At 36.1% G+C, this 27,226-nt stretch overlaps 2 protein-coding genes across 2 annotated transcripts in view; both read right to left on the bottom strand.

Annotated features, from left to right (window-relative positions):
- The window catches only part of LOC148940057 (protocadherin-like wing polarity protein stan), a 421,746-nt gene that overhangs the window by 258,149 nt on the left and 136,371 nt on the right, over positions 1-27,226 (bottom strand). The window lies entirely within an intron of this gene.
- The window catches only part of LOC148940058 (uncharacterized), a 139,178-nt gene that overhangs the window by 98,884 nt on the left and 13,068 nt on the right, over positions 1-27,226 (bottom strand). Inside the window, exons 4-5 of the mRNA XM_089105803.1 lie at positions 16,365-16,506; positions 9,649-9,753 (exon numbers count right to left, since the gene is read on the bottom strand). Coding sequence (XP_088961929.1) covers positions 9,649-9,753; positions 16,365-16,506 — 247 coding nt within the window. The remainder of the gene's footprint in view (positions 1-9,648; positions 9,754-16,364; positions 16,507-27,226) is intronic.

Here is a 27,226-nt window from a genome sequence, read left to right as displayed (position 1 = left end):
TGGAGATAGTTTAGGGTCATGTTTGGCTCATTAGCTATCCCCTTCCTCCTAGTTTGGCTCTTTTTCTAATAACTATTTCAATCTCTAAAAAAAAAACCACTAAATTATGTATCGACCAAGAAACGAACTCGGGCCGTCCGCGTGGAAGTCGGCCATTCTATAGCTGAAAGAAAGCCTAAATTTTATATTCTAGGAGAAATTGAATTTGTCCAAGATTCTTTTATTTTTATTGTTTCTTACTCCTTTGACGGGGGGGGGTAGGAAAACTGTAGTTAAAATTTGTATGTCTTTGAAAAGCCTTGCTTTTCTTTTATTCTGAAAACTGATTGCCACTGAAAACTACACAGTAGTTGAAGAGAAAAGTGAGGAAAAGTACGTTTATTTACCAAAAATCAGAATTCCATGAAACGCTGACTCACATTTCTGACCTTTAAATCAGTTTGTAAAACACCCATAGTTCAGGGGTGCACTGGTCAAAAATAAAGAAAGCGGATGGCAGGGTTGTCACAGGTAGTACGGAAGTACTACTTTTGGTACTTTTCCCATGAAATTATAACCTCTTGAATATTGTCTGTGAAATTAGTAGTTCTTAATATTATTTTGTGAAAGGAGTACTTTTTTCCTAAAATGGTACTTTTTTTCCTGTAATTCTTCACATCAACTATAAACTATTTCTTGTCGTCAATTGAAATATTTTTTGTTTCATTTTGATCCACTATTAGGGACTTTTCAAATAGCAGAGAAAACTTCACGATCTTCGATATGGCAGGAATGTCGAATATATTTGCAAATGCAATGTGACTAACTAAAGTAACATAAAGGGTATTATCCCCTCATTGCAGTACTTTGGCCGAGCGTAAATTTTCGGCATTAAAGTTAACTTGGACACCACTTTTAAAAATTACTGCCACAAAAAGCAAGTCGTACGCCTATGGCGTGGGAGGAGGTACTAAGGATATGTTAAAGGAAAACTGGAACTCTCTTGTAGGGTGTAGAGAGGGAGGCTTTAAATAGAATGGGATTGAAGAGGAGTTTGCGTAGCTGTGTTAGTCTAAGACAGCTTGGTGTGGCAGAGAATTGATAGTAGTAGTATTAGAAGTAGTAGTAGTAGTAGTAGTAGTAGTAGTAGTAAAAACAATCTCAGATATTATGCATGGGAAACGCAAAATTTCTGGTCCAGAAACTTCGAATTTTCTGGCAGAGCAAATCAAGAGTTCAAGACAACTGATGGCTAAATCAATCGAGTAAGCTGTCTTGTTTAATGGTCCCCAATCCATTTTTTGGGGTTATATTTACCGTTATTTTAATTAGTGAAAGATTCTTAAAATACTTTGAGCTGAAATAATACCTTTATTCTTCACCTGAAGATAAAATTCACTAAAATAAAACTATATATAGTAATTCCAAAATAAAACTATATGTGCAATGAAACTGTCTTGGCAAGAAATAAAAATTTTACAAATATATATATATATATATATATATATATATATATATATATATATATATATATATATATATATATATATATATATATATATATATATATATATATATATATATATATATATATATATATATATATATATATATATATATATATATATATATATATATATATATATATATATATATATATATATATATATATATATATATATATATATATATATATATATATATATATATATATATATATACATGAAAATCATATGAAAATCAAAAAGTTCACGGTAACGAGCTGTAACTAAGGAGCGACCCGGCTCAATAGTAACTGAAACTCCAAAATACGGATTTTGATACCAATATATACATCAAAAGAATCGAATTTTTATGCTAATTTCCAATATATAAGTTTCATCAAGTTTAGACTTATCATCCATCAACAGTTACGAGCCTTATAAAACTTGCCTTATTTTCATAAAAGGGAGAAATACCCCTAAAAGTCATAGCATCTTAATGAAAATCATACCATCAGATTCAGCACATCAGAGAACCCGACTGCGGATGTTTCAAGGTCTTATCTTTAAATATCTAGAATTTTGTATTTTTCGCCAGAAGAAAGATTACGAAAGCGTGCTTTTTTTTTCTTCTTCTTCCCTTTTTTTCCTGGGCCACTGGGTATCGACCCAGTGGCCCTAAAATGTCGCCCGAGGGTTCATTCGAACGGAAATTAAAAGTTCGAGTGCCCTTTTTAAGTGACCAAAAAATTTGAGGGCAACTAGTCCCCCTCCCTCAGTAATTTTTTCCTAAAGTCACCCGATTAAAATTTCGAGATACCTATTTTGTTCAGCATAGTAGACAAATCTGATAACTATGTCTTTGGGGATGATTAAATCCTCCCACAATAACTTGCAGGATGGCTACAATTTATGAACTTTGCAAATTGTTTACATATAATTAATTAAAAATACTTTTTCCACAAAATAAGTTTTTCAAAGAAAAGTAAAGAACTCCATTAAACAAAAAATGAACAAAAATAAAATCAAATAATCTACCCAGCGTGAAACTACCACGAATCATCATCGATAAATAAATGAAACCCAAAACGAACAGAAATTACAATAAATAACCGAGTCAAACTCAAAACGAGCAGAAATTAACATGAGTCGGGCTCAAAATCCCTATACCTTCCCAAGGCCAGAACAAAATTTGCACTTTAATGAAAAAAATATAAATGTTTTTATTTTTATAACTTTAATAAATAAAATAATATTAACATTTTGATTACTAATTATCAGTATATGTATATTAAACTGACAATGCACATTCCTTTGTATATTTTTTCAATAAAATGCAAATTAAGTTCTGGCCTTGGGAAGGTAGTTGAAATGTATATCTCTAAACTTTGATTGAATGTGTTTGGGGAAATAGTGGGCGTGAAAGGCGAGTTAATTACTCTCCACTCGCTTTCGACTATAAAAAAGGGCAATTCAAATTTCCAATCAAATGAGCCCTTTTTGAAATTTCTACAACAACTTTCTATATAAACCTTATATGCCCCCAGGGCATTCCTCACAACCCTTGCACTGAGGGCTCTGATAAGGTTATCATCCTAAAATACCTAATTTCCAGAACATTCGACTAAGTTGAAAAAAATAACTATTTCGGAACTTTGATTGGGCGTGTTTTAGAAAATGGTGGGCGTGAGAGGGAGGTGAGTTGCCCTTAAATCAATTTTAACTATTAAGAACGGCATTAGCCCTTTGAGTTCCTAACCAAATAAGGCCATTTTGAAGTTTCTACAACATCGCTTTCTATAAAAAACCTTATATGCCCTCAGAGCATACCTTACAGCCCTTGTCCTGAGGGCTGTGGGGGAGAGGGGTTGTCATCCTTAAAGACCTAATTTTCAAAACTTTCAACAACATTAAATAAAATGGCTATCTAAAAGTTTTGATTGGATGTGTTTGGGGAAAATGTGGGCGAGAAAGCGCGGTTAGTTGCTCTCAAATCCCTTTCGACTATTAAAAAGGGTACTAGACCTTTGAATTTCCAATTGAATGAGCCCTTTTTCAAACTTCTACGACAAAGATTTCAATAAAAACTTATATGGCCCCAGGGCATAATTTATAACCCTTGCCCTGAAAACTGTGGGGGGGGGAGTGTTCTAGTAGAAGTTTTAATTTCCTGAACTTTAAACTGCGTGGAACAAAATGGCTATCTTAAAATTTTGATTGGATGTGTTTGGGGAAATTGTGGGCGTAGAAGGGGTGCTAGTTGCCTTCCAATCCATTTTGACTATTAGAAAGGGCAAAAGCCATTTCAATTTCCAATCGAATAAGCCCTTTTTGAAGTTTCTTCGACAACGCGTTCTATAAAAACCTTATATGCCCCAAGGGCATAATTTAAAAGTCTTGCCCTGAGGGCTGTGGAGGGGTTGTCATCCTCGAAGACCTAATTTCTAGAACTTTCAACTACTTTGAAGAAAATGGCTATCTTAAAATTTTGATCAGATGTGTTTGGGGAAAAGATGGGCGTGAGACAGGTGTTAGTTGCCCTCCAATCACTTTCGACTATTAAATAGGGCACTAGCCCTTTGAGTCTCCAATCGAATGAGCCTTTTTTGAAGGTTCTACGACAACGCGTTCTATAAAAACTTTATATGCCCCAAAGGCATAACTTACAACTCTTACCCTGAGGACTGTCGGGGAGTGTCCTCCTCAAATACATAATTTCCATCTGGAAATCAATTACACTGAACAAAATAGACTATCTAAAAAATTTGATTGGATGTTTTTGGGGGAAATGTAGCTGAGAGAGGGAACCCAGTTGCCCTCGATTCAACTTTAAGTAATGAAAAGTGCCTTCAACCTTTTAATTTTTCATCGAATGAGCCCTTTTTGAAGTTTCTACGAAAAGGAATTCAATAAAACTTATATGCCCTCAGGACGTAACTTTTAACCGTTTAACTGAAGACTGTGGGGGGAGTGTCCTGCTCAAAGGTATAATTTCTATCTGGAAATCAACTACGCTGAAAAAAATGGCTATCTAAAACTTTTAATTGGATGTGTTTGGGGAAAAGGTGGTCGTGAGAGGGGGGTTAGTTGCCCTCCAATCATTTTCGACTATTAAAAAGGGCATTAGACCTTTAAATGTTCAATCGAATGAGCCCTTTTTCAAGTTTCTCAGGAACAGATTTCAATAAAAACTTACACGCCCCCAGGGCATAATTATAACCCTTGCCCTTAAGACTGTGAAGGGGGAGTGTCCTGCTCAAAAGTATAATTTCCTGAACTTAAAACTGTGTGGAACAAAATGGCTCTCTCAAAATTTTGATTGGATTTGTTTGGGGAAATGGTGGGCGTAAAAGGGGTGTAAGTTGCCTTCCAATCACTTTCGACTATTAAAGAGGGCACTAGCCACTTCAATTTCCAATCAAATGAGTCTTGTTGAAGTTTCTACGACAACACGTTTTATAAAAACCTTATATGTCCCCAGGGCATAACTTACAACCCTTGCCCTGAGGGTTTGGGGGGGGGGGGGGTTTCATCATCAAAGACCTGATTTCTAGAACTTAAAACTATGTTGAATAAAATGTCTATCTCAAGATTTTGATAGGATGTGTTTGGGGAAAAGGTGGGCATGAGAGGGGGATTAGTTGCCCTCCAATCACTTTCGACTATTCAAAAGGGCACTAGCCCTTTGAATTTTCAATCGAATGAGCCTTTTTTGAAGTTTCTACGGCAATGCTTTCTATAAAAACCTTATATGCCACCAGGGCATAACTTACAACCCTTGCCCTGAAGGATGTGGGGGAGTGTCCTCTTCAAAAACATAATTACTATCTGAAAATCAACTACGCTGACCAAAATGGCTATCTCAAAATTTTGAGTGGATGTGTCTCGGGAAATGGTGGGCGTGGAAGGGGTGTTAGTTGCCTTCCAATCAATTTGACTATTAAAAAGGGCACAAGCCACTCCAATTTCCAATTAAATGAGCCCTTTTCGAAGTTTCTACGACAACTTCTTCGATACAAAGTGCCCTGTTCTAAAGGAAAAAACTTCGAAAACCTTCGCAGAAAAAACTTATATGCCTCCAAGGCATAACTTACAACACTTGCCCCCGGGATCTCGAGAATTATGTCAACCCCGGAGTTTTTGTTATCTTATTTTTGAACTTATTTTAACAAAATGACAATCTCAAAAATTGTATCCGATATATTTGGGGAAAAGAAGGCTGCTGGGGGGGGGGGGCTGGTTGTCCTCCAGTCCCTTTTGACTCTTAAAAAGAGAACTAGAGCTTTCAGTTTCCAATCGAATGAGACCATTCCGAAGTTTATACGACCACTACTTCCATAAATCCATACATGCCCCGGGGCATAATTTACAACACTTGCTCCTGGGTTCTAAGGGGGTTGTGTAAGCCCCTGAGTTTCGTTATATGATCTTTGGTCTGTTTTGAAAAAATTAAATTCTCAAAATTCGATCTGACGCATTTAAGAAAAGCAGGGTTGGTTGAGGGGGGGCTAGTTGCCATTTAATTACTTTTGACTCTTATAAAGGGAACTAGAACTTTCAATTTCTAATCATTTGAGTCCCCTCCAAAGTTTATACGACCATCTCTTCTATAAAAACTTTTACTGCCTCCTGGACATAGGTTACAACCCTTCTCCCGGGCTCTGGGGGGTTATACTGACCCCGAAATTTTGGTGTCTGATCGTTGGATTGTTTCGAACAAAATGACTATCTCTAAATAACCCGGGCCACATCTTACAACATTTCCCCCGGGCTTTAGGGGATTATATCGACCCCAAAGTTTCTGTTATTTCATCTTTGAACTATTTTGAACAAAACGGCTATCTCAAAATTTTGATCGGATGCATTGGAGATAAAGGGCTTGGGGTGGGGGTCTGTCTGATTTTTTAACTATTTTTTACAAAGTGGTTCTCTCAAAATTTTTATCAAATGAATTTGGTGAGATAGGGTATATAGACTCTTAAAAGGGGCACTTGAAATTCCAATTTCCAATCAAATGATCCCCATCCAAAGTTTAATCGACCACGCCTTGCATACTAAGTGTGTCTGGGAACAAATCAATAAAGTATAGAATATTGTTGCCGTGTGGCCTTTACTATAGGCAACACTATAGAGTTGCCTGTCATAATGCTCCACTTTCACCCACCTTCACCTTCCCAGCTCCACCTTCATGGACCCCCCCCCCCTTCCTAGAATGATTCCCTAGACAATTCAATCCTGGTGAACCACGGTCAATTAATCTTAACATCTCCACACGTAAAATTGAGTCGGCAAAGAGATAGTAAGATGAATAAAAAGGATTTCATACAGGAGTTCTGGAAAATTCCCACAATGTAAAATTTCCTCTGAAAAACCCACCCCTTTGAACCCCACCCCCAAAGGAAATTATCCCCATATAAAGTCCCCCAGCAGCCCCCCGAACACACAGACACGAGAAAAATGTATACATACTTCCCAATAACAAAAACTATACGTAAACAATTGACAAGTTGGACAAATTTTATAACTTTTAAGACCTTTCCTCGAGGGCTGTGGGGGTCATGCTATCTCCAAAGGCATAGTTGTTGCAGCTTTCAACTATTCTGAACAAAATGACTATCTCAAAAAATTTTCAGTCGATTTTGGGGCAAGGGGGCGTAGAAGGAGTTAGTTGCCCTTCAATTCTTGTTGGTAAAAAAAAAGAAAGAAACACCCATCCGTGATCTTTCAGGTGGCAAAAATACAAAATTCCACATTTTTAGATAGGAGTTCATCCCATTGAAACACCCATACCCAAGGAAAATTCTCTCCGTGTAAAACTCTTCTTATTTATAATTCTCTCCAGCACACCCCCCCCTCCCCGACACACACACCCGAAAAATGTACGCATACTTCCCAATAACAAAAACTACACGTAAACGATGGATAAATTTTATAACTTAAGATCTTTCCCCAGGCGCTGTAGAGGGTCATGTTATTTCAAAAAGCATAGTTATTGGACCTTTTAACTATGCTGAAGAAAATGGCTATCTCAAAATTGTGATCCAAGGATTTTGGGGAAAGGGTTGTAGGAGGGGTTAGTTGCCCTCAAATCTTTTTCGTTGCCTTAAAAAGGCACTAGAGCTTTTTATTTCTGTTCAAATGAGCTCTCTACTAATATTCTAGGACCGTTGGCTCCATACGATTACCTTTCGGAAAAAAAAACAATTAAACACTTATCCGTGATCTTTCTTCTGGGAAAAAATACGAAATTCCATATTTTGTAGATAGGAGCTTTAAACCTGGTGGGATTTTCATTAAGATTCTTAGACTTTTAGTGGTGCTTCTTCCCTTTTTGAAAATCATGCAAATTGTTTCAGGCTTGAAGCCTTTGATGGGTGACACTAAACTTAATGAACATTAAGTATTTGGAATCAGCATAATCAGCCGATTCTCTTGATGTATTTATTGATATTAAAATTTTGTTTTTATAGTTTCAATTACTATTGAGCCGAGCCGCTCCTTGCTTACACATCGTTACCACGAACTGTTCGATATATTATTCAAAAGAATAAGTGAAGCTATCCTTGCGTAGTTCCTTTGGAGTTGCGAGCTCCAGAACAGTTGAAACTTCCTATCACCAGGTAGAACCGCTAAAACGAAGAGCTCTTAAATTTTCAAAAAATTTTTCAAATGTTTAAAGTGCAAGATAAGATTACAACTAAGTAGATGCATTAAAAGAATCAGATTTTTATGCTGCTTTCAAATATATAAGTTTCACCCATCCAAACTTACACGCCTGAGAAAATTTGCCTTATTTTCGAAAAAAGAGGGAAACACCCTCTAAAAGTCATATAGGCTAACCTTAATGACAATTACACCATCATATTCAGTGTATCAGAGAAACCTACTATAGAAGTTTCAAGCTCCTATCTGGAAAAATGTGGAATTTTGTATTTTTTGCAAGAAGAAATATCACGGATGCGTGTTCATTTGTTTTTTGTTTTTGTTTTTCCGAGGTGTGATCGTATCGACCCAGTGGTCCTAGAAAATCGCAGGAGGGCTCATTCCAACGGAAATTAAAGTTCTAGTGCCCTTTTTAAGTGACCAAAAATGATGGGCAACAAGGCACCCTTCCACGCTCATTTTTTCCCAAAGTCACCCGATCAATATTTTGAGGTAGCTATTTTGTTCAACATGGTCGAAAAATATAATAGCTTTGTCTTTGAGGATGACTTTATCCCCCACAGTCCCCGGGGGAAGGTTTACAAGTTATGAACTTTGCCCAATGCTTACATATAGCATTGTTTATTGGGAAGTATTCAGAACTTTTCAGAGGGAATTTTTCTGGTAGTTGGGGGGGGGGGCGGATGTTACGTGGGAGGTTCTGTCCATGGAGGATATTTTTATATGGGAAGTTACATTGCTATGATGCTATGGGGCGCCAGGTTTCTCGGCATTATTTAAAAAAAATCAGAAATTAAATAAAAAAAACTATTTTTTCAACTGAAAGTAAGGATCAATACTAAAATTCAAAACCAACAGAAATTAGTACGTATATGATTGGGTTCCCCCCTATTCATTGCCTCGCTCTTTACGCTAAAGCTTTTTGTACTTTCATCAAAGCTATCTATTCTAATTAACGGCCTTTGTCATTCTTAAAGAATTGGAACAAATATTGAACTTTAGCGTAAAGAGTAATGTATTGACTAGGGAGCGAATCCCCTAATATATGTAATAAAATTTTATGAATATAGAAGTTCATTACGTAAGAGAATTCGTGAGTTACGTCAGATCAAAATTTCGAGAAAGCCATTTAGCCAAAAAAAAATTAAAATTAACATGCAAATTTCGTTTTAATTATTCATGTACGGTGAGCCAAAATCAAAGCTGCATTAATTCAAAAACGTTCAGAAATTAAATTTAAAAAAAACAAGTTTTTTTCACTGAAAGTAAGGAGCGACATTAAAACTTAAAACGAACAGAAATTATTTCATATATTTAAGGGGCTTTTCCCTCCTCAACATCTCGCTGTTTACGCTAAAGTTTGACTTTGTCTCAAAACTGTATTCTTTAAAAAAATAAAAGACTTTAACGTAAAGAGCGAGGCGTTGAGGAGGGGACAGCCCCTATCATATACAGAACAATTTTTATTCGTTTCAAATTTTAATGTCGCTCCTTACTTTCAGTAAAAAAAAACTTGAAGACTTACTTTTGCTGACTTTTTCGACGAAAATAAATATTTCTTCTCTTCCTCGACAGCCAGAGTATGCGCGATCAACTTTCACAATCTTTAAAGTTCCTGTTTGTGCGCCTTCTAAAAAACAATACAATCATGAGTATATAAAAGAAAAGTAGTAATCAAAAGTAATCACAAGTAGACAAAAGAAAAAGCATAAATGAATAAACCACCGATTAGAATGTTCAAATTAATGATCCTGTGTTCATCTGATAATTACCAAAATATGTTACTGAGAAAGTATTAGCAAGTTGTTTATTTTACACGTTAGCTATAAATGCCTATGTGTACCGATATATTTGATAGAGTTCTTAAACATAAGAATTTACGGTACTTTCCCATTAAATGGGCACTTCTAAAAAGTCAAGTTTGGTGAATGCTAATGAAATAAAATAAAATAGGATGAATATATAATAGTTTATAAGCAAATCTGAGCTATATATTTCCATATTAGGGGGGGGGGGTAAAGCATTGTATATATTAAATACTAAACCTAACTTAGGTTCCTCTCCCCTCCCCCTAAACTCCAAAAAACAACAGTTTAAATATCGTATACGCAATGAAAACCACGCTATGGATTGCCTTACTCTGAAGCCGTCTATTGAATTAACCCGTCAAAAACGGGTTTTTCATGATTTTTCTTGTAGGTGCCCATATAATGGGAAAGTACTGAATTTACTTAGTAATGTTTTTTAGACTTCGACCCATTTGCATACTAAATACTGATATTTACTCCTCTGGATTTTCACTTCATTATGCTATAGTTCACTCGTATTTACTCTTTTTTACACGTCTGTTTGAATTTATTAGTTTGATGAGACTATGAGGAAAGTTTTGAAAAGCTCTCAAAGTAAAGTTGCCACAATTTTTTCCGTAATTACCTTTTAATTACAAAAATGTTTTCCTACAACCCTTATAAGATTTATAAAATTGAGTGATTTACCATTACTATGTCATGTCTGTATTCAAAAGCCAGTAGTCTCAAGCAAAGAGAGGGATAAAATTTGGTATCGTCAACACAAATCTGACAAAATACATAATTTGTGGCTTTCTATTCTTTGCATAACTCAAAATTTAAGTATTAAATCTTGGAATAGGTGAAAACACATAAGAGAAAAATTAAATTATTTATTATCAAGAGTTAATATGCTTGATTCTGAAATTGTGTATTATCCATAGTTTCGTGTCAGGCTTTTCTTTCTTTTAGGGCGAGGAGGAAAGGAGGTTGTTTCTAAAAAAAAAACTATTGTTAGGGATTACCAGTTAAGTCTTTGGTGTTTCTCTTAATTAACCACTTAGGAATTTAATCCATATATAACTTTTTATAATGAGTTCAAGTTCAGTTTTTTAGGAAGAATTTCCAAACTTATTTTGTAAGCCATTATTAAAAAGAAAATATTTATTTGAACCTTAATTCAGCCTAAATTTGCTTTAGGGATTTTCGAACAACAAAATCCTTCACAATATAAGAAATCCAATTTTTTTAATATGTTCAGCCTTCTAAGATGTACATCACGTACATGACGTACATCCTTTATGTTCTCATACTAAAGATATAACTCAGTTGGTTGAATATTTTTATAGTAGAATCTCTAGCTTAAAGAAAGGAAATTAATTCAACATATTAAGCATGCAGGTAAACATTAACATTTATAGTTAATGTGTAGAATAATCAACGGATTACTACTTTTTCAGTGACATTTGACATACGTTTGAACATTGAATTTGAAATGGCTGCGAATAAAGTGGCCTGGAAGAGGATCGATTGACCAACGGTTTGGAAGAAGGCTGCCAGACTTTAAAAACCCAACGCAGTAGTGATACTTACGCCAATTTATCGTTTTGTTTCTCAACCAAACAATAACGTTCTTGCAGTTATTATAGCATAGACCCTCTACTCCAAGTGGAAGTGAACATACAATATTGTGCTAGTTATAAGGGAATGATACGAAAATATACAGGATGGGAAAATATGCAGGAAGCAATTCAAAGAATTATTGAATTTTTTGATGAAACACAGAGATTCTGGAAGTGTGAAGAGTTTAGTTATCAAAATCTGAGAATCCAAAGTTTTAAAATTAGGATACGAAGATAAAGCTGAATTCCTTGACATTTTAAAGAATTTTTTCTCAGAATTTGAAAAAGTAAGTGCGTATAAACTTCTTATTTCATCTAAATTATATATTCTCAAAAACTAATATTCCTGATTCTGACATTAAGTGTCATAAATAGTTTTCCTGTCGTGATTTTTTTTCAGGGGGTGAGAGTAAAAAATGGAAGTTAGTTTTCCAAAAATTAAAGCAGCTTTTAGGGAATAATTTTTGAGTCCTTTATGTTTCTCTCAATTTGCAGCTTATGAATATAATCCATATATAACTTTTTATGCTCAGTTCAAGTTCAGCTTTGCAGGGAAAAATTTTGAGATTCATTATAGAAGCCTATAGCAACCACAAAAATTTAATTGAACCTAAATTCAGCCAAATACACTTAAGAAAAACGTCCTCTAACTTTTCTGTTTTATTCTTTAGAAAAAAGAAAAATGCCCATTTTTTAAACAAGAGAATAGATTTTCAGCACACAACTATAAGATGAAGAAATACTGATTCCATTTACAAATTTGGACTTAATTTTGTCAGAAGCAGGATGAAACTTTCTTGAGCCCAGACCCTGTATTTATTAGGACAACTGAAATTCAGCATAATCATTATTATTGATTGCATCACAAATGTTTAGATTTTTTTGCCATTTAGCCACTTAGCATAGATCATTTTCGAGTAAAATAATACTTTTTCGTTTTATCTGGAATTTTTCGAGACAAAAACGATTGTTCATAGCAAAAGCCCATTTAACAAATTAGAGATTATTCGAAAAATGAAAACATTTTGCAAAGCCAGTGAATCTAATTTCATGAGTGGATACATATGAAGTAAAAGGGGTTTTAAATCACTACAGAATTTGAATGTTTTAAGCATTATTTATTGTGTATATGGGCACTTGTGCATTATAACTGAAACAGTGCTATAGACTGTACAAAGAAACCAGACATGAAAACAGACAAACGGGTATTTGCTAGATAAATTGATGGCAACGCGTGGTTTCTCATTGAGTTTACAGTATTTAAACGGTTGTTTTTTGGAGTCTAGGGGGGAGGTACCTAGGTTAGGTTAGGTTACGTATTTAATATACGCTATGCTTTACCCCCCACCCCACTAATGTACAAATATATAGCCCAAATTTGTTTCTAAACTATTATATTTATCGACTATAAACTATTATATAATATAAACTATTATATTAAACTATCGTATTTATCCTATTTTATTTTGTTTTATTAGCATCAGTCAAATTTGACTTCTTTCGTATATAGCACTGGTTTAGTTATAATGCACAAGTATCTGCTTATCTCTATAAGTACTGACAAGCAGGGTTGCCACTCGGCCGGTTTTTTTGGTGCCACTTTGGGTGGCAAAATAGTGTCAATTTTGTGTAAAAAGTGTCATTTTCCAAAAATTTGCCGCTCGCGACGCATCGCGTTACTCGCGCTCCTATCGACAAACTTTTTAAATTGAAAATATTCACCAGTCCGTTTGGGATCATTCCCGCTTGGTTTTCCACATCTTTAATTTCTCCAACATGAAATTTCGGATCTAATGCCATTTATCAACTATAAAAGAGAAATTTTGATTTTACTCAGTCAGTGTTGATTTCCGGCTTTGCGCAGCACTTCCACTCTTGTCAATTTTCCAGCCCCCCTCCTGAAAACCCGCTAAAACACAAATGGGGCATACTGTATAAAATGGCAACTCGTCCCACAGAGTACTTTCTTCTCTTTGTTTTCAAAAACTAGTGAAAAACTATAAGACAGGTATACAATGTAATCTATTTATCACAACCTGAATATAATAAGTTTCACGAGAACTCTCGCCACTCCCAGTAAATTTTTCTTTACGATGTCTCCAGGGACTAGGGCAAAGGAACAGTCAACTAGCATTTTAAGTATCAATATGAAAACACCTTTATAATAAAAAAAACGAGCATTTAATGTATCAGCGTGAAAGCACATTTACAATCAAATATTAGTGGGATTATAATCAAACAGTTCGTGGTAACGAGCTGTAAGTAAGGAGCGACCCGGCTCAATGGTAACCGAAACTCTAAAAAACGGAATTTTGATACCAATAGATACATCAAAAGAATCAGATTTTAATTCTGATTTCACATATATAAGTTTTATTAAGTTTAATCTTACCCAGCAAAAGTTAGGAGCCTGAGAAAATTTGGCTGATTTTCGAAAAAAAGGGGGAAAGACCCTCTAAAAATTATAGAACATTGATGAAAATCACACCATCATAATCAGCGTATCAGAGAACCCTACTGTAGAGGTTTCAAGCTCCTATCTACAAAAATGTGGAATTTTTCCATTTTTTGCCAGAAGAAAGATCAGGGATGCATGTTTATTTGTTTTTTGTTTGTTTTTTTGTTTTGTTTTCCAGGGGTGATCGTATCGACCCAGTGGTCCTAGAATATCGTGGGAGGGCTCAATCGATCTTAAACTAAAAGTTCTGTTGCCCTTTTTAAGCGACCATAAAAATGGAGTGCAACTAGGCCCCCTTCTACGGTGATTGTTTACCAAAGTTATCCGATCAAAATTTTGAGATAGCCATTTTGTTCGTCATATTCAAAATTATAATAAATATGTCTTTTAGGATGACTTAATCCCCCAAAGTCCCCAGGGGGAGGGCTGAAAGTTATGAACTTTACTCAATGTTAAAATATAGTATTGGTTATTGGGAAGTATACTGACCTTTTCAGTGGAGATTTTTTCTGGTTGGTGGGGGACGGGGTGGGGCGGTGGCTATATGGGAGGATCTTTCCATGAATGAAGTTTTCATGGAGGAAGGGACATTGCTATGAAGGGGGCGCCGGATTTCCCAGCATTATTAAAGAAAAAGATTAGGAATTAAAAAAAAAAACAAGTTTTTCAACTGATCAACTGATTGTGATTAATAGGTCATTTTTAAATAACTGGAAAAAAAATTCGAACTATAGCTTAAAGAGCAGGGTATTGACTAGGGGGCGAACCCCCTAATATACGTGTTAAAAATTTATGAATATAGAAGTTCGTTACGTAAGTTAATTCTTAGTTACGTATATTTATTACTAATAAAAACGTTGGTAAATAAAATTAAACAAGTTTCGAGAAAGCCATTTAACCAAATATAATATGCAAATTTTGTTTTAATTATTCATGTACGGTGAGCCAAAATCAAAACCTGCATTAATTCAAAAACGTTCAAAAATTAAATAAAAAAAACAAGTTTTTTTAACTGAAAGTACGGAACGACATTAAAACTTAAAACGAACAGAAATTATTCTGTATATGAAGGGGCTGTCCCCTCCTCAACGCCTCGCTCTTTACGCTTAAGTTTGACTTTCTCACAACTCTATTTTTTTAAACAATAAAAAAACTTTAGCGTATAGAGCGAGGCGTTGAGGAGGGGACAGCCCCCTTCATATACGGAGTAATTTCTGTTCGTTTTAAGTTTTAACGTCGTTCCTTACTTTCAGTTAAAAAAAACTTGTTTTTTTTTATTTAATAACTAAAATGAGGAAGCGCGTCCAAATTCAAAAATGTAAGTAAGAAAAAAAAGTGAAATTAGATTGTGACTTTGCTAATGATTGCATAGGATTAAAGATAATGGAAGTTTTGGTATCAATTTTGTTTTTAATATGATGGTTATGTATGAATATTCATTTTTACATTGCCAAGAGTTCAAAGAAAAATATGAACGGAAATATTAGAGCGCATTTTTGCGTCACTGGCCCAGTCACTGAAGAGGTCACTAAATATTCTTGTGGGACACCAGTGAGCTCAGTGGATGTTTTTCCGTTGCTGAGTCGATGTGTAATGTCACCAGTGAGCTTTTCAGTCACTGGGCTTCAAGAGCTCCAGTCACGGAAATCGATGAAAATACGCGTAAAGTTAACTAGTCACTGGCCCAGTGGCTGGTTAAAATAGTAGCAGCTATTAACATAGTGGCGCAAAAATACAGTCCTAGCTTTTCTTGCTGTTTTCTTCTTTGAATTGTAGTCAACACTCAACTAATATAACATAAAAATTGAATTCGGACCCACTCAAGAATTGCAAACCGTTTGACTGACTTATTGTCTATGAGCCTACAAATTATTGCAACAACACAAAATAGCTGAACTAAACAAATGAAAACAATTGAAGGCTTCTCCACCACATTGCAGTTAAATGTCTATCTCTGTCCCCTCCATTGCCAAGTATTTGGTACCGAAGATCAATAGATGATCTTCGCTTATCAGTGATAAGAATAAGAATATAAAAATTTCTCACACACAGATAGAGACAAACACGTTTATGTTTTTCACCGCACAGAAAGATTCTTGCATCCAATAATTGCCGAGCGCAGAGTTAAGATAAGAATCTTAACTGACAGAAAAAGGATATCGATGCATATCTACATTGACAGTTTTCCTTCCGGTTTTTTGTCTGAAAAAATTCTTTTTTTTGTAAAATAGTGCTACTTAGCAAAAAAGTGCCACTTTTGCTAAAAAGTGTCCTAATAGTGTCAGGTGTCCCAAAAAGTGTCATTTTTAAAAAAAGTGTCAAAAGTGACACTAAAGTGTCACCGATGGCAACCCTGCTGACAAGAAAAGCTTACTTTCATTAAAAATGGGTTTAGAATAAACTGGTTCAGATAAAGGGTATAGTTGTCCTGCGTCATCATATAGAAGGGCTTCAAATTTAAGCTTTACGGAATGCGGGTCAATCTTGGAAATCTTCTTCCTGACAAAACCTTCAATCTGAAAAAAAATAAGTATATTGTTAGAATAATCAACAAAAACGAAAAATAACGAGAAAACACATAATCACAAAACCAAACGAGGGTGGTATTCAGCCAGGGAAAATAAAGCAACAACATTCTAAGAACATAGTTCAGCAGAGACTTCAGTTAAGCCATCCTAAGCACTCAAAGAAGGAAGGGAAAGAGCTGAAAAACTTACATTTCTAGAGTAGACTGAGCTAAGCCAGAGAGTTGAATACAAGAATGGAGGAGAATGGCCCTGCTCAAATTCCCCCTCTTCTAGACTGAGAAAAACACTTTTTTTAATTTTCTCGTTGAAAAAACCTTTTTTTGCGTTTTCATTCACAAAAAAAAAATACCTCCCCGTTTATTTCAAAACCATTTGAACCTCCCTAAGACATTTTCGTGAATTATTTCTTGGAATTGAAGACCATTCAAAAATTAGACTCAAGAAGAATTCTTTGCCTTATGAATACTGCAGCCTGTTTATTGATCTGAATTGTGTTAAGACGGCTAATTGATCTTGTTTCAAAATTAAATTAATAAAAAAACAAGTTTTTTTAACTGAAAGTAAGGAGCGACATTAAAACCTAAGACGAACAGAAATTATTCCGTATATGAAAGGGGCTGTCCCCTCCTCAACGCCTCACTCTTAACGCTAAAGTTTTTTTCTTTTTTAAAGTGAAGTTGTGAGACAGAGTTAAACTCTAGCGTAAAGAGTGAGGCGTTGAGGAGGGGACAGCCCCTTTCACATACGGAATAATTTCTGTTCCTTTTAGGTTTTAATGTCGCTCCTTACTTTCAGTTAAAAAACTTGTTTTTTTTTGTTTCTGAACGTTTTTGAATTAATGAAGCTTTGATTTTAGCTCCTCGTACATGAATAATTTGAAGGAAATTTGCATATGAATTTTTTTTTGGCTAACTTTTACTTTTTTTGGCTAAATGGCTTTCTCAAAATTTTGATCTGACGGAACTTACCAATTAACTTACGTAACGAACTTCTATATACATATTTTTTTTATTACGTATATTAGGGGGTTCTCCCCCTAGCCAATGCCTCGCTCTTTACGCTAAAGTTTAAATTTTGTTCTAATTATTCCTTGATGGAAAGATCCTCCCACGTAACCCCCAACACTCCCCCCCCCAAAAAAAAACAGACAAAATACCCCCTGAAAACTTCTGTATACTTTGCAATAACCAATACTATATGTATTCAATAAAAAAACAAGTTTGTTTTTAACTGAAAGTAAGGAGCGATATTAAGACTTAAAACAAACAGAAATTATCTGTATATAAAATGGGCTGTCCCCTCCTCAACACCTCGCTCTTTACGCTAAAGTTTTTTACTATTTGAAAAATAGAGTTGTGAGAAACCCTTTCAAATACGAAATAATTTTTGTTCGTTTGAAGTTTTAATGTTGCTCCTTACTTTCAGTTAAAAAAACTGTTGTTTTTATATAATTTCTGAACTTTTTTAAATTAATGCAGGTTTCGATTTTGGCTCACCGTACATAAATAATTAAAACGAAATTTGCACATTGATTTTACTTTTTATTGGCTAAATGGCTTTCTCGAAAGTTGTTTAATTTTACTTACGAGCGTTTTAGTAATAAATATATGTACTTTTTTTTGTTTTAAAAAACAAAGCTGTGAGAAAGAGTCAAACTTTAGCGTAAAGAGCGAGGCGCTGAGGAGGGGACAGCTCCTTTCATATACAGAATAATTTCTGTTCGTTTTTAGTTATAATGTCGCTCCTTACTTTCAGCTAAAAAAAAACTTCTTTTTTTAATTAATTTCTGAACGTTTTTAAATTAATCCAGGTTTTGATTTTGGCTCACCATACACGAATAATTAAAATGAAATTTGCATCTTAATTTTAACATTTTTTGGGGGGGGGGCAAAGGGCTTTTTCGAAAGTTGTTTAACTTTATTTACGAGTGTTTTATTAGTAATAAATATATGTAACTTACGAATTAGCTTACGTAACGAACTTCTATATTCGTATATTTTTATTACGTATATTAGGGGGGCTCTCCCCCTAGTCAATACCTCGCTCTTTACGCTGAAGTTCGAATATTTTCCAATTCTCTAAGAATGGCCCCTTAATCACAAATGACCGTTAATTAGAATAAACAGCTCTTATGAAAGTACTAAGAAAAACTTTAGCGTAAAGAGCGAGGTATTGACTAGGAGGTGAACCCAGTCATATACGTAATAGTTTTTGTTTGTCATAAATTTTGTTGTTTAAAAGTTTTCAGTTGAAAACTGTTTCAGTTCAAAACTTGTTTGTTTTTTTATTTAATTTCTGATCGTTTTTTTTAATAATGCTGGGAAATCCGACGCCCCCTTCATAGCAATGTCCCTTCGCCCATGAAAACTTCCTCCATGGAATGACCCTCCCACGTATACCCCGATCCACTACCAGAAAAATCCCCGCTGAAAACGTCTTTATACTTCCCAGTAACCAATACTATATGTAAACAGTGGGCAAACTTCATAAATTGCAGCCCTTCTGCCGGGGACTGTGGGGGATTAAGTCATCCTCAAAGACATAGTTATTTTATTTTTCTTGGGAGCCTATTTGTCCTCCATTGCTAGGTCACTTATGAAGGGCACTAGAACTTTTAATTTCCGTTCAAATGAGCCCTCCCGCGATATTCTAGTACGACTGGGTCGATACGATCACCCCTGGGAAAAAAAACAAGCAAAAAAACAAATAAACACGCATCCGTCGTCTTTCTTCTGGCAAAAAATACAAAATTCCACATTTTTACAGATAGGAGCTTGAAACTTCTATAGTAGAGTTCTCTGATACGCTGAATCCGATGGTGTGATTAAAGTTCTATGACGTTTAGGGGTTGTTTCTCCTTTTTTAGAAAACAAGGCAAAATTTCTCAGTCGCGCAACTTTTGATGGGTAAGATTAAACTTGATGAAACTTATATATTTGAAATAAAAATAAAATATGACTCTTTTGATGTATCAGTTGGTATTAAAATTCCGTTTTTTTAGTTTCGGTTACTTCCTAGCCGGATCGCTCCGTACTTACAGTTCGTTACCCCAAACTGTTTGATAAGAAGGAATGTAAACTGAGTCACTTTTATTCAAATAACTTTGAAAAAAAACTTCCGGAACAAAATTTTTAAGAAAAGTGGAGAGCCGTATAAGCTTAAGGCCAGCAGAATTAAGTCCTATAATAATTCAAAGTCAAAATGACAAGATTTTACTATCAAAGGACAAATGAAACCAAAAGGACCAAAAATTTAAATAAATGATCATTTTAAACGTAAAGAGAACAGGTACTGATATAAATGAATAAATACATCTTAAAACGAATAAAAATCTAATTGAATGTTCAAGTCAAACCTGAAACGAACAACAATTACTACAAACTTGAGTTTGGCTTATGCCCCCTTTCCCTTCTCCTAACCATAATAGTTGTAAAGCCTATTGTGTCATTTGTATCAATTTTTCAAAACACCGAGGAAAAATGAAAAAAAGCCACTATAGTAATCGAGATGACTGGAAAGAACTAATAAGAATAAAGTAAATATTTAATATATAATTTTACTAATTCTTGGAAATCTCAGTATTAAGATTCTATTTCTCTGTAGTTGTTTTTTTATTTTTAAATATCATAAATCTTAAAAACAAATCTTATAATATATTTTGTTGTCAGTATAGCGTAGATGCTCCAACAGGCTTTAAAAATTTTACGGTTAGGGAAGGGGAAGGGGACATTAGTCAAACTCCGGTTTGTAGTAATTTCTGTTCGTTTTAAGTTTGACTCGAATGTTCAATTTAGTTTTTACTTATTCTTTGATTGTAATTTCTGGTCGTTTTGAGTTTACATTATAAAAGAGCCTATTTCTGCAGGTCTCAGGTTTAATATGATTATTTACTTTCCTTTGAAAATCTCCTTTGTCGGAACTTTTTAAAAATTAATTTCTGTTCGATTTTGATTGCTAAAGTCCTATTATTGACTAATATAATGACCGTTTTTGACTTGACTTATTTTGTTTTTAACGCCTTTTGCTTGAGAATTCAAATACCCCATTCAGATTTATTAGTACTAATTAGGGTATTTTGATATATTTCAACATTCTTCAAAATATGCCCTGAAATTTTGAATTAAATGCCATTAGTCTTTCCTGAGATACCGCTCATTCGCCCTTTTGATCAACTAGATGCACACAGTGTCATTTAATCACATTCCCATTCGCCCTTTTGATTAACTAGATGCACACAGTGAGTTTTTAATCAAATTCACCTCAATATCCACTTCCTCATTCGTTGAAAGTCTCAACTCAATACCCTTAGCTGTTCCGGAGATACGGTAGATACCATTTTAATAAGTTGAATGTACATAGTACCTTTTTATTTAGCTCAACATTCCAATCGACCTTTCTTGAAAATTTCGACTTGAAAATTGTAGCTGTTCTTGAGATATTCCAGCTTCAAATATTGGCAATTGGGATGCACAGTGTGTTTTTAAGTTTAACATCCCCCCCCCCCCGCAGATTCTCCAAATGATTCAACTTGATACCCTTCCTTAACAGTTCTTGAACTAATGAAGATATACCATTTTGACAACCTGGATCGATATAATGTCTTTTGATCTTGTTCAATACCCCCCCCCCCTCAGCATTTCATAAAACCTTCAACTAACACCCGTAGTTCGTTTCCTAAGATCATAATAGATACGCCCAGATAAGCCATTTTAACAATTTGGATGCACCTAATGTCTTTTGATTTAGCGCAATATCCCACTCAACAATCCCTGACATTTTTAAATTAATAAACTTAGCCGATCGTGGCATATTGAAGATAAGCCCTTTTGAGAACCTGCATACACTATGCCATTTAGACAAGCAAACTGCAGTTAAACTCTTTTGATATAGTTCAGTAGTTCTAGTTGTAATATTAGAATTTGCGTTAGTATTTTCAGGCACAGTTACAATTTTAGTTTTAGTTTTATAAATAGTACCAGTTGCAGTCAACAGTTGCCGTGTTCGCAGTTTCAAGTCGCAGTTGCATATAATCACAGTTGCAAGTAGCCGTAGTAGCAGTCGAGACTTTTCATTTTTATTATTCATATCAACAGTCACAAGTAGTGGCAGTCATAGTCTAAAGTTGTCACAGTCGCAAGCAGTCGCAGTCACAAATATTCGTGTCCTTCAGTAGTCACAGTCGCAATTTGTCATAGTCACAAATAATAGCGGTTGTGGGTTTTCGCTGTCGCAAATAAAGGCAGTCGCAATTAGTCACAGTCACAACCGCAAGTAGCCTTAGTTGCAGCAAGAGTCTCAAGTAGTTGCAGTTACTAGTGTTCAAAATCACAAGTAGTTACAGTCGTAAGTATTCAGACTCGAAAGTAGTTGCAGTCGCAAATGTGAGTAGTCATAGCCGCAGTCAAAAGTAATCACACTCGCAAACAATTGTAATTAAGGCCACATTCGTAAGTGATCATAGTAGCCTTCACAAGTAGCCGCGGCCATAACTAGTCACAGCACCAGTTGCAAGTAATCGTAATTGAAGTTGCTATTACAGTAATAGTAGTAGTAAAAGTGGTCCTGATAATTTGAACTTTTTAACCACAGCAACTCGTATGATATTGCAGATACGTATCTGAAACAAAAGCAAGGCGGCCTTTTGCCCTCCAAGCACTTTTCAAAAGTCCTGAAAGTTTCAACTGAACACCCTCATGTGTTAAAGAGATATTTCTGATGCGCCCTTTTGGTAATCAGTATGCAGACAGTGTGTTTTAATTTTGTTAAACATCCCCTCAAAATTTCATCAAAGTAGTCCCAAGTACAATTTTTGTCAAAGTCACAAGCAGTCACACTCATAGTGGCAACTGGCTACAGTACCAACCGCAGCAGCAGTAGTAGTAGTAGCAGCCCTGAAAATTTCATATTAATAACCTTACCCGTTCCAAAGATAGTACGATTCCACCTTTTGATAGTTTAGATGCATACAGCGTCGATTGTTATAGTTCATCATCCTCCTCAATTTCCCCTAAGGTTTCACCTTAACACCTGTATGGAAACCATGGGCAAGTTGCATAATCAACAAATCTTACAATTTACAATCCTATGATATTGCAGATACGCATCTAAAAAAACAAAACAAGGGGCGCCTTTTGCCCTTCAAACACTCTTCAAAAGTCCTGAAAGTTTCAACTGAACACCCTCATGTGTTAAAGAGATATTGCTGATGCGCCCTTTTGATAATCAGTATGCAGACAGTGTGTTTTAATTTTGTTCAACATCCTCCTCAAAATTTCATCAAAGTAGTCACAAGTAGAATTTTGTCGGAGTCACAAGTAGTCACACTCATAGGGGCAACTAGTTACAGTTGCAACCACAGCAGCAGTAGTAGTAGTAGCAGCCCTGAAAGTTTCATATTAATACCCTTAGCCGTTCTAAGGACAGTACGATTCCCCCTATTGATAGCTTGGATGCACACAGCGTCCTTTGTTATAGTTTAGCATCCTCCTCAACATTCCCTAAAGTTTCATCTAAACACCTGTATGTAAAAAATGGTCAAGTTGCATAATTTATGAATCTTACCATGGGGTCCGTGGAGAGCATGCCATTTCCAGAGGCATAATTATTAGACCTTTTGACTATTTTTAACAAGACAGTTTTTTTTCAAAATTTCGATCAGTTTTGGGGAAGGGGCGACTAAATAAGGTTAACAAGACATGCAAATACACATACACATACAGATACACATACACATATTCATACACATAAAGATACACATAAACATAAACATACACATACTCATACACATACACATACGCATACTCATACACATACACATACAAATACACATACACATACACATACACGTACACATATACATACACATACACATACACATACGCATACACATACAAATACACATACACATACAAATACACATACACATACACATACACATACACATACACATACACATGCATATACACATTCACATACACATACACATACACATACACATACACATACACATGCACATACACATACACATATACATGCACATACACATGCACATACACAACATACGGATACGCATACGCATACACATACACGTACACGTACACATACGCATACACAGACACATACACATAACATACATATAACACGCTGTAAAATTCACGCAAAAGATGAAGATAATTTTACGGAAATTTGCAGATGGATTCACCAAACGCCAAGAAGACCAAATTGTCGACCTTTGTAATTGATTCTCCCTGCTCAGTCCAAAATCCAAGTGAAGCTACTGCAGCAACCGTTGCTATTAAGGTGAATGAATTGTCTCGAGTTATTAAGAACCATTTTGCTATTAATGCCAACAAACCCATCGAATGGCCAAGCGCTTCAAACCAGCCTGATAAGCCCTCCTATGCAATCGTACTGAAAAATCTGCCCGAGTCGCTTGATACCCTGAGTGCTAGGAAGATATTCATCGATTCGGTATGTGCGGATAGTAGTGACATATCTGAATTACGGAGAGTCAAATTGGACTGGAAACTAGTGGTTTGCTAAAAAACACAGCTAATACCATTGTTTGGTCAATGAAGACCATCCGGCTGCAGATTTCTGCTGCCATAAAGAGCCCTAACCGTATTGGCGTAGGAAATAGAGTTCGCTCTGACGTATTAGTGGATGATATAACGACACTGATCCCAAGAGCTACGAAGCCTGAATAGATTGGCAATTCCTGTACGTTCAAGGTATTTTTCAGCTGTCGATCGGATTTGGATAAATTTCTTAAGGACTCTGTGAAGATCTATTACGAGAAACTGCCTGCCCACTGAAGAGTTCCTTTTCTTACCCTGTCGTTGCTACTCATGCCACAACCAAGGTCACCTAGCTGCCGAGTGCTCTAATAGCCCTGTCTGCTCCAGATATGGGGCGTCTGACAACGTCTCCAAAAAGAACGATGCAGAAAAGTGTACTCGTGCTATGTATTGCGTTTCCTATAAGAAAGCGGGTCATACCTGCTAAAGCATAAAGTGTCCGGAAAACCAGCAGAAGGCAACTCATTAACATGATGATTAACGAAATCTCTAACATTTCACTACTTTCTTGGAATATAAACGGAAATTTTTCCGAGCGGCCTCTTGTGGTTGACCAGTTTGTGAATAAATATAATGTGATATGCCTGCAAGAACATTTCATCACAGATGCTGGCCTAAACCTACTAAATCTCTGGCCGTCCTACTCTGTGTTCTCCGTGCCTGCAAAACGTTCATCTTCGCGGGGCTGTTCGTCTGGTAGAGCTGACACGTTGGTTAGCAATCATCTCGCGTGCAAGGTATACGAGACCAGTGACAATTTTCTTGCAGTTAGACTAGATAGCCTGCTAGTTATAAACGTTTACCTTCCAACTCATTACCGTAACGACAAATCTGATAGTGCTTTTGCTACAAGTGCTGCCAAACAAGCCCGCTGCCGCGAACGCGAGTCCCTTGAGTGCATAATAGTGGGTGACTTTAACTGTAATTTAGAAGTTGATATTAGTGCCCAAAATAGTCGTTGTTGCATTCTAATAGGGATACTTGAGAACCGTTTTACTATTCACCGAAGAACCAGAACTTTTCGTATATCCACCAATCTGGTTCAACGTCCAATCTAGACCATATTGTTAGCTCTAGTTCTTTGCCAGTACGTGAGGTTCTTGTCCTTCTAAATAGTTTTACTTCGGATCATTTCCAAGCTCAGTGCAGTATCAGCAGGCCTACCCAGTGGCTCACTTCGAACTACTCACCAGTACTCAATTAGAGGTTGAATAAGACTCTAGTTTTGTATACAATTCACAAGGACAAGTTTTACGGATTCTTTGACCCCTTTCTATCAAAAATTGCGTACCGTTTGACCTACTTATGAAATTCTCTCATCGTGATGAAAGAGATGCGCGTCTACGTCTTAATATTTATTACGCCGAACTGACCCATGCTCTTCTGTTTGCTGAATCTCAGGGAGTATCCAAATCTCGTGCCAGACAAAAAAGTCAAGAAAAGGGATGGTCTTCTAACCCTTTGTTACAATTAGCATGGGACTGAGCTACTTTCTGGTACGGGATATGGAAAAAATGTGGTAGACCACACTCAGGAGTAGTTAAAGAGATTAGAGTTGCATCTAAGCGTAGGTTTGGGAAGGAACTTGCTCGTCACCGTGTGCAGTTGAAATCTGAGCTTTCTGAAAAAGTAATTAAAAATCCTAATCTGTTATGGAAAATGTTTGATAAGAAGGAGTAAGCGGGTCCTGAGTCAGATATCCCATCTTTAACATGGATAAACTATTACCTTGATGAGTTTTCAGCCCCAAAACAGGATCTTAACATTTCTGTTCAAGAAAAGCTTTCACCCCTCCTCTCATGAATTCCAGATATAGATTTCATAGTTATCCAATCACAGGTTGCGTCCGCGGTCCGATGGTTGAAAAGGAAGAAGTCGGCTGGCATTGACCGTGTATCCACCCTTCACCTTAGCCATTGCAGCCCGACTTTCATGGGACACCTAGCTCTTCTCTTTTAGATGATCTTCACCACTGGACTCGTACCATCGGCATTCAGTACTGGGTCGCTTAGGCCAGTCCTGAAGAAAGGAAAAGTACTTCGGAATGTGCTTCGTTCAGACCGATCACAGTAGCACCAACGCTTTACAAAATCTTCCAACTTTTGGTCATTGATGAAATCCAGGAAAAATGCTGGACTCTCCCTTCCCAGTTTAGGTTCCAGAGGGGTCTTGGTTGCGGCCACGCCATTCCTGCTTAGGCTTCAGTCTTGATTGACGCTGATGAATCAAAGGCGTCCATTGTTATAGGTCTACATGACGTCTGCCGTACCTACGACTCACTTCTACATGACCAACTCATTTTGGATATGAGAAAGAGAGGTGTACAGAAGGACATCCTACTACCTATTCAAGACATGTACGACCACCTACAGGCTGAACTCCTACTTCCTGGCCAGGGTCCAGCCCTCACTGAATATTCACCAGACGTGATGCTGTCCTACCGAGGGAATCCTGTAGTCCCAGTAAGAACGGGTGCTCGACAAGGATCAATTATATCTCCTTGTGCATTTAATAATTATATTATTGAACCACAGTCTACTATCGATACAACATGCATAGCTCGTGGCATAGACGTTACAATGATAGCTTACGCGATGACATTCTGAACCCCAGCCGCACAGTCACAGATACAGAGACCACCTTCTCCACACTACAATCAACTTACAGTCGCATTGGTCTTGAATTTAACCCACAGAAGTCGGATATTCTTCTGTTCAACTGGCGCCAAGAAGAGGTCTCGTCTCTGAGGCTGGGAGAACTGTCTGTAGCCCCTGTCTCGAAAATTATTTACCTTGGTTTACCAATTGGAAAGGATCTAAAAACTACCCGCTCCCTTCTTATTGATCATCTCCGTAAACGCCTGGCTTTTGCTTACAGTAGTCTCATCTAAAATCCGTTTCAACCGTTTAATTCTGGCTCGACTTTATAACGCAGTATCCCTTCCCCATTTCCTGTATCCCTTCCCCGTTTGGAGAATTTTTCACGAGCCAGAGATCCACGTTTTTTAAGTATGCGAAGTTCTTGTTGCGGCTCCCGCCGTGGACAAGAAATTCGCACCTTGTTAAAAATTTTAAAATTGCGGAACCAACGGCAGCTGTAATTGAACAAATTAAACGGTACAACGAGAAAGT

Source organism: Artemia sp. Qi Xiang Cuo, chromosome 20 (genome assembly GCF_049724085.1).
Source record: "Artemia sp. Qi Xiang Cuo chromosome 20, ASM4972408v1, whole genome shotgun sequence".
In the NCBI taxonomy this organism is placed as follows: domain Eukaryota; kingdom Metazoa; phylum Arthropoda; class Branchiopoda; order Anostraca; family Artemiidae; genus Artemia; species Artemia sp. Qi Xiang Cuo.
The sequence above is the reverse complement of the archived record's forward strand: the minus strand, read 5'-3'. Positions and strand labels throughout refer to the sequence as shown.